This window comes from Formica exsecta, unplaced genomic scaffold, assembly GCF_003651465.1.
Source record: "Formica exsecta isolate Colony F162 unplaced genomic scaffold, ASM365146v1 scaffold181, whole genome shotgun sequence".
Taxonomy (NCBI): domain Eukaryota; kingdom Metazoa; phylum Arthropoda; class Insecta; order Hymenoptera; family Formicidae; genus Formica; species Formica exsecta.
Window position 1 is genome coordinate 827,486 of NW_021849121.1, and position 16,108 is coordinate 843,593.

Consider the following 16,108-nt stretch of genomic DNA (forward strand, 5'->3'; position numbering starts at 1 on the left):
AATAAAATAATAAAATATATATAAAATCTTAAAAATGTATTTTTTGTTTACAATCATGTGAAGCATGCAACTCGTGATGAATTCTTGATCTTTTATTTCACTATACGTCACTATACGTGACTCTAATGTATATTCACACAACGGAATTTATATGCAACATTATTTTGAAAAGTGTGCGCTTATAAAATTGCTAATGTAATCACCATTTGAAATCCTTGTCTCATAATTCGATATACTTTTATATACAAAGTCGTTCTTATTTATATATGTAAATTTGTATAAATATATAATATTAATGTAAACAAATATACCCTCAGACGAGAGTTTGTTAGATAACCGTTACCTTGCGCTCGATATATGTAAAAAAATATAAATGCCAGCTATAGAAAAGCATTGTTCGTTTGTTCATTGGATTATATACGCAAAAAATTGTGCGCTTTATAATTTATATGTTTTCTAAACACTGATTAGAAGTGGCTGTTTAAAGCTGAGTATACAAATATTTAGCAATTTACGTGCATTCTTGAAAACTCCTATCACCACAGCAACAAAGTACGTGTTTCAAGAATTTTGCAAAAAGCCAATCTCGATGTAGCGGTATCTTTCGTTCCTCCTTTACTGTGCGGGAGCAAAATTATATACCGGGTATCTTGGTGCGAAACGATTAGACAAGCCATAAACATATTCCGATTCTCCTCGTTCGTGAAGATTTCTGGCCCCAGTTAACGACTCCTCGTAAGATGGTGGAGCTGAAAGAGACAAATTGACAGAAATTATTTCTATGAATATTAAGCTGCGATTTCTTAGAAAACAAAAGTTAATGATAAAAAAACGGAGTCTTATAAACTCGCAGTTTTATAAATCTTATTATTTCGGTGTGTTATTTGCACAAAGCTCTTCTTCTTTATATCAAAAAATATTGATTATTGTATCGGTCTTACGTAAATTTGGATACAAATTGTACTCGGGCAATGGAGGCAACGCAGTATTCGCCGAAGATATTACGAAACCAGTCTCAGGTGGCTTTGTTGAATTATCGCCATCCGTTTCAATAGGCGGAGCACTTGGAGCATGATAAAGAGCGAGCGGGATCGTTCCCACGAAAATAAGCGTATTGGCGGATAAATTTCGATGATACCTGCAAAGCGTAAAATTAACGCAAAGTATAAATTATCTAAAACTGCTAGAAAGATATAAAGAATTCATTAAAAAAATTATTTTATATATCATATAATTCATACATAAAAAAAAAACGAGGATAAATTAAATTTATAAAAAACATAAAAAAAAACTAACCATCCTTCAACGCACGCTTGAACTTTTAAATTATATTCGAGATCAATAATGTTGCAATTAGCGAGGTTCGATGGTGGAAGAGGCGGAATGTCCAAATGTTGCTCGTAATCAGCGGTTCCACCTCCCTCGACCGGTCCTTTGCTAACCTCCGACACTACAATTTCCTCCGTTTTGGTGTCTACACGTGGTGTAGTAGCGCGGAAAGTCACGACCTAGACTTCACGATACGTTATTAATTGTTGATAAAAAACTCGCACGAAGCCTTAAACATCATGTCGGCTTCAGTATGCTCAAAATTTGTTTGCTAAATTATTGTCACATACCTTACAGAGCACAAGCTTGATGCTGTTTACTACGACGTTTGACAAATTCTCTACATTTATCTTTATCGGCATCGATTGCCCAGGCACATATCCTCGAACTGGTAGTGAAAAGTTTACGGTTAAAGGTGGTGTACCACAGCATAAACAACAAAACGTCTTGGACATTTCTTGCCTCACGGGTTCCTGAAAATGCGAGTACAGTTTTTATTATCGTTCGTATTATCATGATAGAGATTTATTTTAATTTTCCACAAGTGCCATAGACTTCTTTCTTAAAGATATAAATGTTGCATGTAATTATAATTACAACATTACAAGATAAGCTTTACACATGTATAAAAGTATAACACATATGATTAAAATTGTTTTTCTCATAAATCTTCTAAATTTTTTTAAGAAATGACATCCCTCTTATAGACCACATTGACCATACTATAAACTATAAATCACACACACACACACACACACACATATTAAATGAAAAATTTAATAGTATTAAAATATTAGAATATCTGTTGAGAGTTACAAATATACTTTTAAATTCCAATTAAAATTTTATATAATTTTAATTAGATCCTATATATTTAATTTAAACTTTATTATATATAACGTAAAAAAGTTTAATACAAACAGCCGCTCTGGGTTCTTTATTCAAATCCAAGGGAGCGATGACTGTAAAAGGACTCTTAACGTCTTGATCGAACTTCCAAGGACGATCCAAGGTAGCTTTAATGGTATACCGAACGTGTCCAAAGTCAGATTCGAAGCTGCTTGGCAAGTTTGTCGGTAAAGAACATGTAAATGGAAATTTGTGTTCTCCTGATTGTATTTCAATTTCTCCACCTAAAATAAAAGAACATAAAGGCAATAGAATAGAAATTGAAAGAGAATATTAGAAAATAGAGAATTTGTTTGAACTAGATTTTTATTAAGAATAGAAAGATTTGATTGCATATGACAATCTGATCTTACCCGAGGCCGATCCAACCAAGTAGTATTTCATTTCAAAATATTCTTCGTGCGCCGTAACAGTTTGTGTTTCATCCCGATATTGTCCCCTCTCGTCCATCTCTTGTTTGTCGGTCGTCCAACAAGTATTCGCTCCCCCCTTTATTTTCACACTTATACCTGCGTGGAAGAGATGACAAATGTTATAAATATAGAAAAATATATATATTTCTCCATACCTATCTACACTGAAAAAAAATGTACTAAATCCAAAAAATTTTTTTTTTATTTAGAGGCCTTATTTATTTAAATACTTGCAAAGGAATTAATTATTTCAATCAAGCACCATATATTTGAATTAATAAAACATAAAATAAAAGCAAAGTATGCTTTTATTTGCAAATAAAAAAAAAATTCTTTTTCTCTGTTTATTATACTAAATTTTAATTTCTTCTTATCTTATTTTTTTCATCAATTTGCTCCAAAAACGCAACACAATTTTTATATATATAAATTATTTCACTAATTTCTACTTTATCTGTCTTAATATAAAAAATTTAAGATGCAAACTTAAATTCTCGTTTTTAAAAGCATTTAATACTATCTCTTCATATTCGATGTAATATATTTTAGCAATACAAAATACAATGTTTAGAAGGAAACAAAGTGTCGGTCCAATGCTAAAGCACGCATACGTGCATGCATGCGTACATATATGTGTGATTGTTCTATAATTAATCCTCACATGTTGCAAGAGTACAAGAAGATCGCTCGTGGAATGTGACAGAGACATAGAATGCATTTTGTCGTATATATACATACAGCATATTCCAAATCATTGTATTTTCTTTTAATGAAAGGCTAAATAAAGCTAAATAAAACAAAAATCTTCAATTTTTACAGATATATATGGTTTGATCGTTTATAATAATTGTCGCATTAAGCCATAGATATATTATATATAGATAGAGCTTTATCTATATTACTGTCTGTCGAAATAATAAGATACTTTCTTCCCTCGCGCATGTGCAATCGCGCATTCCTCCCGACGGCCAAGAAAATAACCTATTGCTAACGAGAAAATAACCTCTTTTATTTTATGTAGAAAATACTGTGTTTAATAAAAATACAATACATTTAATATCTCGCACTTGTTAATTCTTAAACTTTTTAAAATTTTAATGCAAATTCCAAGTCTTTACAAACGATGTGCGTCCGCCGAGAGAAACGTACGAATGCGCAAGCGCATGCGCAAGGGAGGAAAATCTGCTATTTATCTTGGCAGACGCGGTTCTAAGGTGAAGATGACACAAAGCTCTATCTATATATAATATATCTATGAGCTAAATCATTCATATTATGCACTTTCAATTGTTCGTATTTGAATGATTACCTTATTTATAGATTACTTTTGTATTATCGTGCGATGTTAATGGTTAAAAATATAGAACTCATAAAAATAAAGAAATCATAAAAAATACTAGAACAAAATCTACAATGTAGCATGTAATTGTATATAATTGTACGTAATTATATATATTCGTTGTCTCTGTAGATTAGTAATATTAAAATATTTACTACCAACCTCAAAAGACAAATAAAAGTCACGAACTATTTATGTCAACACAATAAATGCACACTCGAAAAAGTTGCGCCTATTATACATTATATTATTTAAATTTATACATGTTTTTAATAATACTTTGGATTATTTGGGTATTTTTTATCTGTCCTCTGAATAATTCTCTAAATAATCTTATCATTCCTCTATAAATAATCAGATAAAAAAATCGTATCAGGAACGCACTGAATTATATAAAAATAAAAAAGGCGCGGCAAAAGCTATCCATGTACTTAGCAGAAATGAAAGAAAATAAAATTTATAATAAGCAAGGCGTATATATATAATTCTGTAATATTACATTCTGAGAGTTCATATAATTCACTTTCGATCATATATAGATACGCAGATACTGTATAATCATTATTCTCAATTGTCTTTTTAATAGCTGGACTCACCGCGAATTTTTTTTGTGCTGTCCAGGACGATGACGATATTACCTGTCACGGTTTGCCCCGAGTAATACGTACTCCATTGATTGTCGAATACTATCCGGAAGTCCTTGAGACCCATGTTGATCGATTTGCCTCAAATTTTCGATTCGGTCGTTCCTCTTTCTGGATGACACCTCTCGATTACTCCATTTTGCGTTGTGTATTCACCGATGATGATTTAACACGTTGTACCAACTTGTGTTGCGCCGCTCGCGTCGCTCGCGCTATATCGAGCTACTCGTGGGAGTCAGACACGTTGGTATACCATCCGGCTCGCGCAGGCGACGAGTGAGTGACGTGGTCGGCATCAACATCGCGGTCAACAGGGCCGTCTTTATTCTGAAATGCGCAGGCAACCTGACAGGGCACGAGACTGTTTGAGACAACAATGCAAAATTTAATTTCCTATTCCAAAAACTTGGGTGTACAACGACCTGCTTAATTTTATTATTTTTAACAGTTTAAACAAAGCAATTTATATTCATTTTAATTCATATATTATATGCATATTATATATATTTATTTAAAAAATATTATTTATTTATATACTTGCAAAGGCATTAGTTATTTCAATCAAGTAGCAAATATATTTAAATTAATAAAATATAAGATAAAAGCAAAGTATGCTTTTATTTGCAAATAAAAAAAAAATTGTTTTCTTTTATCAAGTGACGCGGTAGCGTCGCGACGCTAAGTACATAAAAAAATATTTACTGGTCTTTATTATACTAAGCTCTTTTTTAAAAAACAATTTTTAATTTTTGGCTGCTTGTTTCAAAAACACAGGTTTTCTTTATTTATTTAATATAAGAAAATATTTTTCGAAACAAAGTATATATTTATTTAAGTAAAAAAATTAAAATTAGCAAAATGTATTTACTTGATTTAAAAAATTTCCTTCTTATATTTGATTCAAAATAACATCTCGTTTAATTTAGATTTAAAATTGGTTATAAAATCAAATTTAAAGTGTCGTCTCTCTTTGGTCATATTGCGCAATGCCAACGAGGAAGAGCTATCGATTCATGTCAGATGCAATGCAATTTGCGCGTCAAAAGATAAATAAATTAGAAATGCATAAATTAATTAGTAGATCGCAGTTTGTATTTAATATTGTACTCTCTCTGTGTATCTATTTGTACAGGGTGTTTCAAAAGTGGAAGTCAATCACTCCGGAGATGATTATGGACCCAAAAATAAGAAAACAAGTTGGTATGAATATAGGTCCGGAAATGCGTTTTTTTCGAGTTGTCGCCATTTTTATGTTGGAATTTTAATCTCCTTTCAATTTTGACAAAAAAATTCGAAAGCAAAGCAATTTGAAATTTTAACACAAAAATGGCGATAACTCGAAAGCAATATTTCCGGACTTATTTCATACCAATTTTTTTCTTGTTTTTGGGTCTCCAATCACCTCCCGAACGATTGATCACTTTTGAAACACCCTGTATATTTGCTTCATTTAAAAAGCATTCACTATTATACGCGTTTCTACTCATTTAAATTCTTAGCTCATTGATGCATTGTTATAATTTGCATGAAATTAGCAACCTGTTGAGAGACAATCGCAGTTGTTACCAGAAACGGCACAATTTATTAACAGACCAATAAATCGGCAATAATATGGGAAATTCACTTCATCATCAAATTTCGAACTTGTTAGTGCAATTGCTCGAGAATTTATCATTAATAGATGATCATTATCGTAATTTCGTGAATGTTCGGAATAACAAGAATAGCGATACATGAAATAACAGGTCCATATTGTATATATCTCATCGGAATTTACTTTAGCATTACATATATGTCGTCCGGCATATTTTCGAAATTGGATCTAAAATGCGAACGTGTCACGATAAAAACGCGATGTCACGTCCATGCCAACCGTTGAACATCATAGAAATGATCATTATCGTAATTTCGCGAATGTTCGGAATAACAAGAATAGCGATACATGAAATAACAGATCCATATTGTATATATCTCATCGGAATTTACTTTAGCATTACATATATGTCGTCCGATTATTTATCAAAATAAGGAAAATTTGTGTTTTTAAAATAAGCAGCCAAACAAAAAAATGTTTTTTTTTAAAGAAAGTAATTTAGTATAATAAAGATATGAAAATAATTTTTTTTATTTGCAAATAAAAGCATACTTTTTGCTTTCATTTTATATATATTTTATTAATTCAAATATATTTGTTATTTGATTGAAACAACTAATTTCTTTGTAAGTATTTAAATAAATAATTTTTCTAAATTTAAAAATATTTTCTGAATATATTACCTTTTTTTACAGTGTAAGAAAAGAATCTTTTCTAAAATTGAGGATGGAGTTTAGCGAAGATCGGGATTCGTAATTACTTGTATATCGATTTGTAAACTGATCTGTCAAATCTCAGGTGGTGCGTCAGCCGGCTTTCGCGGATTGCATGGCTTACGGGTCACCCCCGCGGGATCACCCTATTACATCTCACGGACCGTCGCATTCTTCTGGTGACGCCGTCGGTGGTTTCCTCAACCGTCAGTGGCGGCATCGTCACATCCTCTCCGCGCAAGCTCCGCTTTACTAGGGAGGGCTATTGATCCGCTCCGCGCACATTTCGGCCGACGATCGGAAGGTAGAGTGCCGCGGACGACGGGCCGCACGTCGCCCGTAAATATTCGTTCGGTGCATTGTGATCCCGGATCTAAGGGCGGATAAAAAAGGCATCCCTTTAGCGCTCAGGTAGCAGCGTGGCCGAAGATGGTCGGTGGAGTGACGGAGGGTGGACCCCTCATTCGACCTGTCGAGCCCGGTAAGTATCGCCGGACGTTTCCCGTCCCTTCTGGAATCACTTATCGGATCTGATATCTTCATCCGTTTGTTCATTGTACGAGATCGATTAAAATTCTTCATCCACCACCCGCGACACAATATCTAACGACGACAGCTCGTTCAGAATGGAGGACGCCGACAGCTGTTAGTTCCTGTCCCTTGATCGCAACTGCGTAATTCCTTGGTGAATCACGCGATGATCATATAATTCCTCCGATACTGTAATAAAATTGAATCCGACATGTTTCGACTATGATACTCGTCGATTTAATATAGTAATTTCGATTGCACAATTCCATCGTGGAAAATGCTGGAAAGTTTAATGGAGCACACATATCTATCAATATTGACTAACCCGACTATACAAATCCGCGGAATATCGGGGCAATTAACGCGTGTTATGTCACGCGATGCATTCAAGCGGGTTATAATAATTGATCATTTTGTTTTATACTTTACACGTTTACATAATATGTTGGGATACGTCGTGAAATTAATGAGAAACTCGCGTCATCGAGAAAGATAGAAAAATGTAAAAGAATTCCGATTGTCTTCTTAATGTGTGTTTCATATTTCCATCATGTCGCGCGAAGTCTCATTTTTTTAGGATAGTTGCAATTAAAGATGTAAATAAAAAAAAAAAAACAACAAACTTTGTTCTTTTTCAAAATTTTGGTTTTTTTCAGATATTTAATATCTTTATATTTTGATTACTATAAATTGATTTTTCATTATTTTTAACCTTTTATATTTTTTTTACATTTGAATTAACCATTATTATTTTAAATGTAGTTTGCGTTCCAACTAGCTATAATGTAATTATTATATAGTTATGTAATTATTCTCTATTTTTAATTAATAAAAATTTTTGTTATTTATCTAATTGAAAATTATCCGAATTATGTCGAGTTTGATGTAATTTGCCGCAAAAGTATCATTAATTCTATTAGAAAAAAACACGGTTTTTTTACATCTCTAGTTGCAATAATATTTAACATAATTGATTCTCTCTCTCTCTCTCTCTCTCTCTCGCTCTCTCTTTCTCGCTCTCGCTCTCTCGCTCTATCCCTCTTATTGTCGTCATGCGACATCACGTGATGCTGCGTTGTAGTAATAAATCTCTCATGCAATTACGAGAAACGGTGAAATCAAAGAGCGTGTGATTACAGTCTCGACGGCGACGCTGGTGACGCTATGTCTCGGCGCCGCTTTCTTATTATGCGCCGTCGCGATGACCTGGTGGCTCTGTCGACGGCGTCGCGAACACACCAAGCTAAGCTCCGACAAGTCCCTGGCGTTCAGACCGCCGCACCGGAAGCCGACAGCGGTTAAGAGTCCCGGTAGCACGAGTCACTATTTGAAAAAAAGCCCATCGCCGACGGGACCGGCCAAGAGTCCGCCCGGCTCCGGCGGACAAACGCCGAGTCCGACCGGATCTCAGTCCTCGAATCCCGCATCTCAACCCAGAACGCCGCAGGGCGCAGGTAACATCCGTAATGAGATAATAATAAAATAATTAATTAGTCACGGTGTGTTAGAGATTAAAAAGGTAACAAAGACACAGAAACTTTGGGTAAAAAACTCGGTAAAAAATTATTTTTACTCCCTCAAAAATAGGTTTTTTACTCTATTAATTACTCAAAATGTCCATTTTCAAAAATTTATAGCGAAAATCTAATTTTGATGTTTATTTATTAACTTTTGATGCACGGCTTTGAAAAATGAGCATCAAATTTACTAAAATTAGGTATCAAATTTCATGTCCTGTGTTATTTTTACTTCTGGTCCACAAAATAATAAAAATAGCAAGTATAACTATGCTTGAGAGAGTTTTCTTCTAACTTTTATGAAACTTTAAAAATAAAGAACATCAAAAAATATCATTAAATTATAAAAATCAAAATTAATCTGTTTTAAAATATTCGAATTCAATTGATTAAACAAGTGCGAAGTAATAATCAGCTCAGCCACATTCATTGAAATTAATTACTGACCCAGTAAATAAAATTAATGTAATTTCCATACCATCTTTTGTTCAAAGAAAACTGGCACTATCTTTCAAAATTACTAAAAAACAGTTTTTTACCCAAAAATACCAGTTTTTTACTTAGTTTCTTCCGCCATTTTTAAAATACTCGGTTTTTTTAATCTTTACGATGTGTTACATTGTTGGAAAATTTTTGGCTTCTTATTAAAAAATATGCCGGTTCAAATTTTGGTGTTAAATATTTAACACATTAATGCGTTAATTTAACATATTGCTGTTGTATTAATTAAACTCAAATGTTAAATTAATAAAACGAGAAAATTAATAAAACTAACAAAAGTGTAAAAATAACACATATGTACACATATTTCTAATTTTACACAATAGATGTGTTCCGTATTATTAGGACAGTATTGACAGGATTTATCTGTTAAAATTTACAGAAAAAAATATTTATTTTATTCTATAATAGGAGTAAGAATGGCTATAGACTGTCAATAACATTTTTTCAAGTTAATTTTATCATTAAAAATATGTTGATTTTACACAAAATTAATTTTAAATTACTATGAAGTTTATTTTGTGTTGAAATATTAACATAGTATTAGTGTCACGATTTAATATATCCATATTAAGTATATTAAATTAACACAAAAATTTGTGTGGACCGTTTGAGACATGCGATATATGTCAAATTTAAGCCAAATTTTTTAACAGTGTAACAAACGATACTGAACGCCATTTCGTTTCCAAAATGAATATCTGCTCCTGTGGAGACACCAGTGTCATATTCTCTGTTTCTCACTCCTTTTTTCGGTGTGTGTGAATTACCTTTCTCATTTATATTCTTCTCTTTAATTGTCAAAATAAGAGCTCTTCGAAAACTTAATCGTATTATGAAAATGATACTATTTTAATCTTCTTGTGTGTATTGTTGGATAATAAAAATAGATTATCTCTATGAGCCTAATGTATCATATCTTTTTTTGCATTATTATGAATTATTTTTTATTTTGATCTTTCTTCAAATCTCTTTTTCTTTCTATCAAGTAATATAAATATTTGAATCATAAATCCTACTTACAATTTAGAATCATGACGAAATGATAGATCAACTACTCGAAGATTTTTTAAATATATACAAGAGCTTTAATTTAAAGCTCTTTGAGGCCCCTAAAATAAAGCCATTCTTATCATTAGATTCAAGACTTTTTATCGTTGCGTATAATATTGAGCCATTATACGCAATTGCAATCTTATTTCTCTTATCTTTCTATATAGATGCAGGAATTGTACAAGTATAAAAATTAATATCTTTAAATTATAAATCCTGTCTTTTAAAATAATTCCTGTCTCCTTTTTTTTCTCAATGCTTTACTTAACTATTATTTATATTTCTTGGATCTAAAAAAAAACTGTAACTTTAACATTTTTCAATTTCTTACGTAGCTCTTACAATTTATTCCATTTTATTTTACTTTGAGCAATATATAACTATAGAGCAATATCCTTGCAATAATGATATAGGTACGCCGGTACAGACACCGCCCGTCGAAGTTACTGTAAGTATAGAGAATGAGCGCGACAAGGCTGAGCTGGAAAATAACGAAAAGGTTGAGCGTGAGAAGAGTCAAACAGCGGAAAATAACAAGGATAATTTGGGCCAGCTGGTCTTCAAGCTGCGATATCGAAGCGAACAGAACACGCTTGCGGTGACGGTGGTGAAATGCAAAGGGCTGCCCGCCAGGGGCCAGCAGAACGCAACCAGTGATCCTTATGTCAAGCTGCAATTGCTGCCCGACAAACAGCATCATGTAAAAACTAGAGTCCTCAGAAACACTAGAGATCCGGTGTATGATGAGGATTTTACGTTTTTCGGCATATCACAGAGTCAACTTCAGGTAGAATTACGATACACTTGGATTTTGTTCAAACCGCCTTTCTCGCGAGTATCAATTTCTACACCGGAAAAAATGCAATAAATACAAAATTTTTTTTTTTTTTTGGAGAACTATTTATTTAAATACTTGCAAAAAAATTAGTTATTTTAATCAAGCAACAAATATAAGAATTTGTTTTTTATCTTTATTACACTAAATCATCTTCTTTAAAAAAACAATTTTTTAATTTTTAGCTACTTTCCACATGTTTCAAAAACACAAAGTTTCCTTTATTTTAATAAATAATTTTTTATCTTCAAATATGTATAAATATTTCTTTATATTAAAATTTTAAATAATGTATTTTAAAAATTATAATTTTTAATACATACAAGTAATAATTTATTTAACATAACAAAACATTTTTGGAAACAAAGTATATATTTATTAAAAGTCTATATCTATAAGTGAAAAAAAATCAAAATTAACAAAATGTGTATATCTATTTAATCGAAAAAATTTTATTTTTAGTGTAATTAAGATGATTATAACAAATTTGTTTCTTAAAAAAAGGATAACCTATTTGACGATTGTGATTCCAGAAAATTAGCTTACACTTCATCGTGTTGAGTTTCGATAGATACTCTCGCGACGATATTATCGGAGAACTGACATGTGCTTTGTCATCAGTGCCCGGTTTAGAAGACGCGGATAATCAGGAGATATCTCTCTGTCGAAAAATATGCCCTAGAAGTTTGAAGGTAAATATCTCGAAAACTTTCTAAAAATAAACACATAACGTATAATATTTATATGATGTAATATATCTTACAAAAGAAATCAGCAGATTTTCTTATAAACTTTCTTGGCTATTTTCCTTTATTCAAGTAAAATTCGTTCTTGTCTAAAAAACTCGAAACTTGTCTAAAAAATATAATTATAAAGATCATAATTTTTAATATAATTATACGCTTAATTTACCTTCAATTCTGTCGTTATCTCTTTTCTCCCGACATTTAATTTATTACTAAAGTTTCTTATTTTTAATCATTAATTATCCGAAAAGCTGCCTCAATATTTTCATTGAAGAAAAATAGATTCTCTGTCGATCAAAAGCTTTTTATGGAAAAGAATATTTAAGAACAGGATGGGACACCGTCTATAGATGAATACTATGATAAATACTGCTTTACATGCAAATACTTTTTCTTTTCTCTTCCCTTACTTTTTTTTTTAGATACAGTCGCAAGGAAGAGGAGAATTGCTGGTCTCGCTTTGCTGGCAGCCAGTCACTAGCCGCCTAACAGTAGTGGTGTTAAAAGCGCGAAATCTACCCAAGATGGACGTGACCGGACTCGCTGATCCGTACGTGAAGATTTACCTTCTGTACAATCAGCAACGTATCGCCAAGAAGAAGACGCACGTGAAGAAACGTACGCTCAGTCCGGTGTTCAATGAATCCTTCGTCTTCGATATACCGAATGGCGCGGACGGACTCAACAACGTCAGCCTCGAGTTCATGCTACTGGACTGGGATCGAGTTACGAAAAACGAGGTAAATTTCACGTTTCTGTCATTCAAGACGTGATATTTTGTTCGCTCCATTATTGATTGGATTGATGTATGTTTTTTGTATTTTTCTTTCTCTCTTATAAAACCATATTTGCAGAGTATTCCAAAATCAGCAAATATGCTATTTAATAAATCCTGATGCAGATGATTTACAATTGATCCTCTTTTTTCTAGCAAAAATATCAAAGTACATCTGCTGTTTTTAAATAATTAATTTTTAGAAACCCAGTTGTGTGAGATATTTGACAAATTAAATTTTAGAAAAGAAAACAGATAAAAATCATATTTTGCATATTTCGTATTAAATAAATATTATTTTAATAAAATTTTTACTTAAAGTCTTGTTAAGAGAACTTGCAATTTTAATAATTAAGAAAAATTTAATAAATCATAATATCCCTTAAAATTAAACCAAAAAATTATAATTAAAATAATATCCGATATTTTTACTTGAAACACTGGCTAACTTTATTATTTTTCTTATTTGTTTAGCTTTATAGAATTACAAATATTAATTTTGTGTGTGTTGTGCATGAAAAGATAGCATAAAATCATTTAAATTTGATGTTTTTTGGAATGAAGCGTTCTTATCACTTTTATCATTGAGATAAGCTGTTAATCACGACGGATGAACCGTAAAAAAAATATGACTTGTCTAGGTAATCGGGCGGCTAGAGTTTGGTGGACCAAAATGTCAAGGTTCCGCTGTGAACCATTGGAAGGAGGTATGTAGCTCACCGCGACGACAGATAGCCGATTGGCACAAACTGCGGGAGTAACCGGTCTCTCTCCTGGCCCTATATACGTATCGAGCTCGAGCTCCCACATCTCCGATTTCCTTAGAAACTCCATATCCTTCGCTATGAAATCACTGATCCGACCCCTTGAAACCCTACAAGATAAGGTAGGGATGTCTGTTTTGTAAACCTAATACTCAATGTATATTAGGCTTGAAATGAATAGCTCGTCCACCCATAATCGCTATCATCGAGAGAGATTTTCGAATCCGTAAATGAAAATGGTAATCACAATGTTTATAGTAAATAAATTTAAAAAAGTTAAAACATACGATATCTCCCTTAATTCATTAAAGATCACAATAATAATATAAAAAATTTTACACTTTTTGTTTACATAAAGGATCTCAGAGATTAATATCAGGATTATTAAATATTTAAAAATTTAAATATCGATTTGAAATTATAAATATTTTTTATATATTGTTTAAATATTGTTTGGAAATTAAATATCGAAAAATTTAAAGAAATATTAATTAACCCTAAAATTTTTATATGTTCTGTTGGTATAATCATACACGCGATTACGGGATGACGGCTTTCGCAGAATGCTTTACAATATAAACATAGACATTAAGATTCCCGACCAGTTGATTAACGAGACTATGGAAAAGAAATGTTGATGCGTGCGAAGCGGTCAACCTTTCGATTCCTAGATATTGTGTCATATAGGTAAATATGAAGCAAATAAACCCTTATCTTCTACAGCGAATTCGAATAGAATACACAATAGTGTATATCTAAAAAAAAATGGTCTTGCATAGAGTGACATAAAAACGTGAGTATAGCGTAAAATCGGTTCACTAACGAAATGCTCAGAATTTACGCTAGATCATTTCAATGATCGGGACGCTTTCGTGCAATGCTTCTGCATCATGATAAATTTTATGTAACAATGGCTTTAAAAATATACACCAGTGAGCGCATTTGACCGAATTCGCTATTAATTTGCTCCATTTTATTTACATGATTAATCGTATTTCACAAGACCGCAGAGCAACGTATCACGTTAAAGACACAGTGTATATTTTACGCAGCATTTTGGCATAACCATAGATTCTCGGTCCTAAAAGAGAATAATGAAAGAGGCCTCCCTCTTCCACTCCATATTTGCAAAGCTAGAAAAAAAGATTTAAATAAAGATCTGTACATTTTAACTTGTATAGACATTTATGTGCGCACGCAAAAGAGAAATTATATTTTTGTTTAACATTATTATATTTTCTTTTTTCTTTTTGTGAGTTGCTAATATTGCGAGTCCTCGAAACACGTTGCTTATCCGCACTACATCTAAAACGACGAAAATAATGATTTTTCTTAATTTTTTTTTTTCTAGAAACACGGTCTTTTAAAATAAGATTTCTTTATTCAAAAACATATATATTCTAGATTATATATATTCTTGACTTTTTTTACTGAAAAACCATTATCTCTGTTATTTCAATAAATCTCAACTTAAAATTTTGAGAATATTTTTAAAATATCAAAAATGAAAAAGAAAATATATAAAACATCAAGAATCGATTTACCGACCTGCCTATGCGTACCTCCGTAATAATATAAAAAATTATGCCCCTACTTTCAAAACACTATGTTGAAGTTAAGTGTTTATCTTGTTAAATGCAAACTGCGAGCGAATACATCATTATCTCTGAGAGACCAGCGAAAGTTCAAGGCTCGTATTTTCACCGAATCTATCGCTAAATACGACAGTCTGATTTTTAAGTTTTCGCTTATACATTACGTAGAAAGTTTCCGTATATGTGTAATACACCATACACAATAAGAATACTTGAAGATTGAATTCTTTTGTTCATAATTATTTTTCTATTAATAATTTATAGTAAAGCGAAATAAACGAACACAGTTGAAAAATTTGACTTAAATTTAACATATATTACAAACGGTCCATACAAATTTTTATGTTAATTTAACATAATATGAATATGTTTATTGATGACAATAATACTATGTTAATATATTTCAACACAAAATTAATGCAAATTTCAGAGTAATTTGAAATAAATTTTGTATAAAATCAACATATTTTAATGATAAAAATAACAAAGTTAAAATTTAACAGAATTATTGACGGTCTGTAGTCAAACTTTCACTTCTATTATACATAGAATAAAATCAACATTTTTTCCTGTAAATTTTAACAGATAAATCCTGTCACTAATAATACGGAATATAATTATTGGGTAAGATTAAAAATATGTGCATATTGTGTTATTTTTATATTTTTCTTTTTAATTTTTTTAATAATTTAATATTTAAGTTCAATTAACACAACAGTAATGTGTTAAATAAACACATGAATGTGTTAAATATTTAACACAAAAATTTTAACCGGCATATTTTTTAACAAGAAAACATAAATTTTCCAACTGTGAATAGTGTGTGCGTTTACATTATGTAACATACTGT

General features: G+C 31.5%; 2 protein-coding genes across 2 annotated transcripts; one reads left to right on the plus strand and one right to left on the minus strand.

Annotated features, from left to right (window-relative positions):
* Positions 1-25: 25 nt before the first annotated feature.
* Positions 26-4,937, minus strand: LOC115233652 (arrestin domain-containing protein 17). Its single transcript, XM_029804198.1, has 7 exons — positions 4,587-4,937; positions 2,592-2,747; positions 2,251-2,462; positions 1,620-1,802; positions 1,297-1,508; positions 942-1,138; positions 26-749 (listed from the first exon to the last, which is right to left on the minus strand). Exons 1-7 carry the CDS (start codon positions 4,699-4,701, stop codon positions 616-618), a joined length of 1,209 nt encoding a protein of 402 aa, XP_029660058.1. The 5' UTR covers positions 4,702-4,937; the 3' UTR covers positions 26-615.
* Positions 4,938-7,186: 2,249 nt separating this feature from the next.
* LOC115233651 (synaptotagmin-4) lies at positions 7,187-15,175 on the plus strand. The gene is made up of 6 exons (XM_029804197.1): positions 7,187-7,422; positions 8,612-8,926; positions 10,957-11,330; positions 11,912-12,070; positions 12,547-12,864; positions 13,541-15,175. The coding sequence occupies exons 1-6, from the start codon at positions 7,371-7,373 to the stop codon at positions 13,658-13,660; spliced, it is 1,338 nt and encodes a 445-aa protein (XP_029660057.1). The 5' UTR covers positions 7,187-7,370; the 3' UTR covers positions 13,661-15,175.
* Positions 15,176-16,108: the final 933 nt, after the last annotated feature.

Bases quoted from the DNA above. Each gene is read 5' to 3' on its own strand.
- LOC115233651 (XM_029804197.1), top strand. From the start codon at position 7,371: ATGGTCGGTGGAGTGACGGAGGGTGGACCCCTCATTCGACCTGTCGAG. The intron at 11,331-11,911 runs GTAGAATTACGA...TTGTGATTCCAG, and splicing joins TATCACAGAGTCAACTTCAG to AAAATTAGCTTACACTTCAT. The intron at 12,865-13,540 runs GTAAATTTCACG...TGACTTGTCTAG, and splicing joins ATCGAGTTACGAAAAACGAG to GTAATCGGGCGGCTAGAGTT.
- LOC115233652 (XM_029804198.1), bottom strand. From the start codon at position 4,701: ATGGGTCTCAAGGACTTCCGGATAGTATTCGACAATCAATGGAGTACG. The intron at 2,748-4,586 runs GTGAGTCCAGCT...TCTTCCACGCAG, and splicing joins CAGCACAAAAAAAATTCGCG to GTATAAGTGTGAAAATAAAG. The intron at 2,463-2,591 runs GTAAGATCAGAT...CTTTTATTTTAG, and splicing joins CTTGGTTGGATCGGCCTCGG to GTGGAGAAATTGAAATACAA.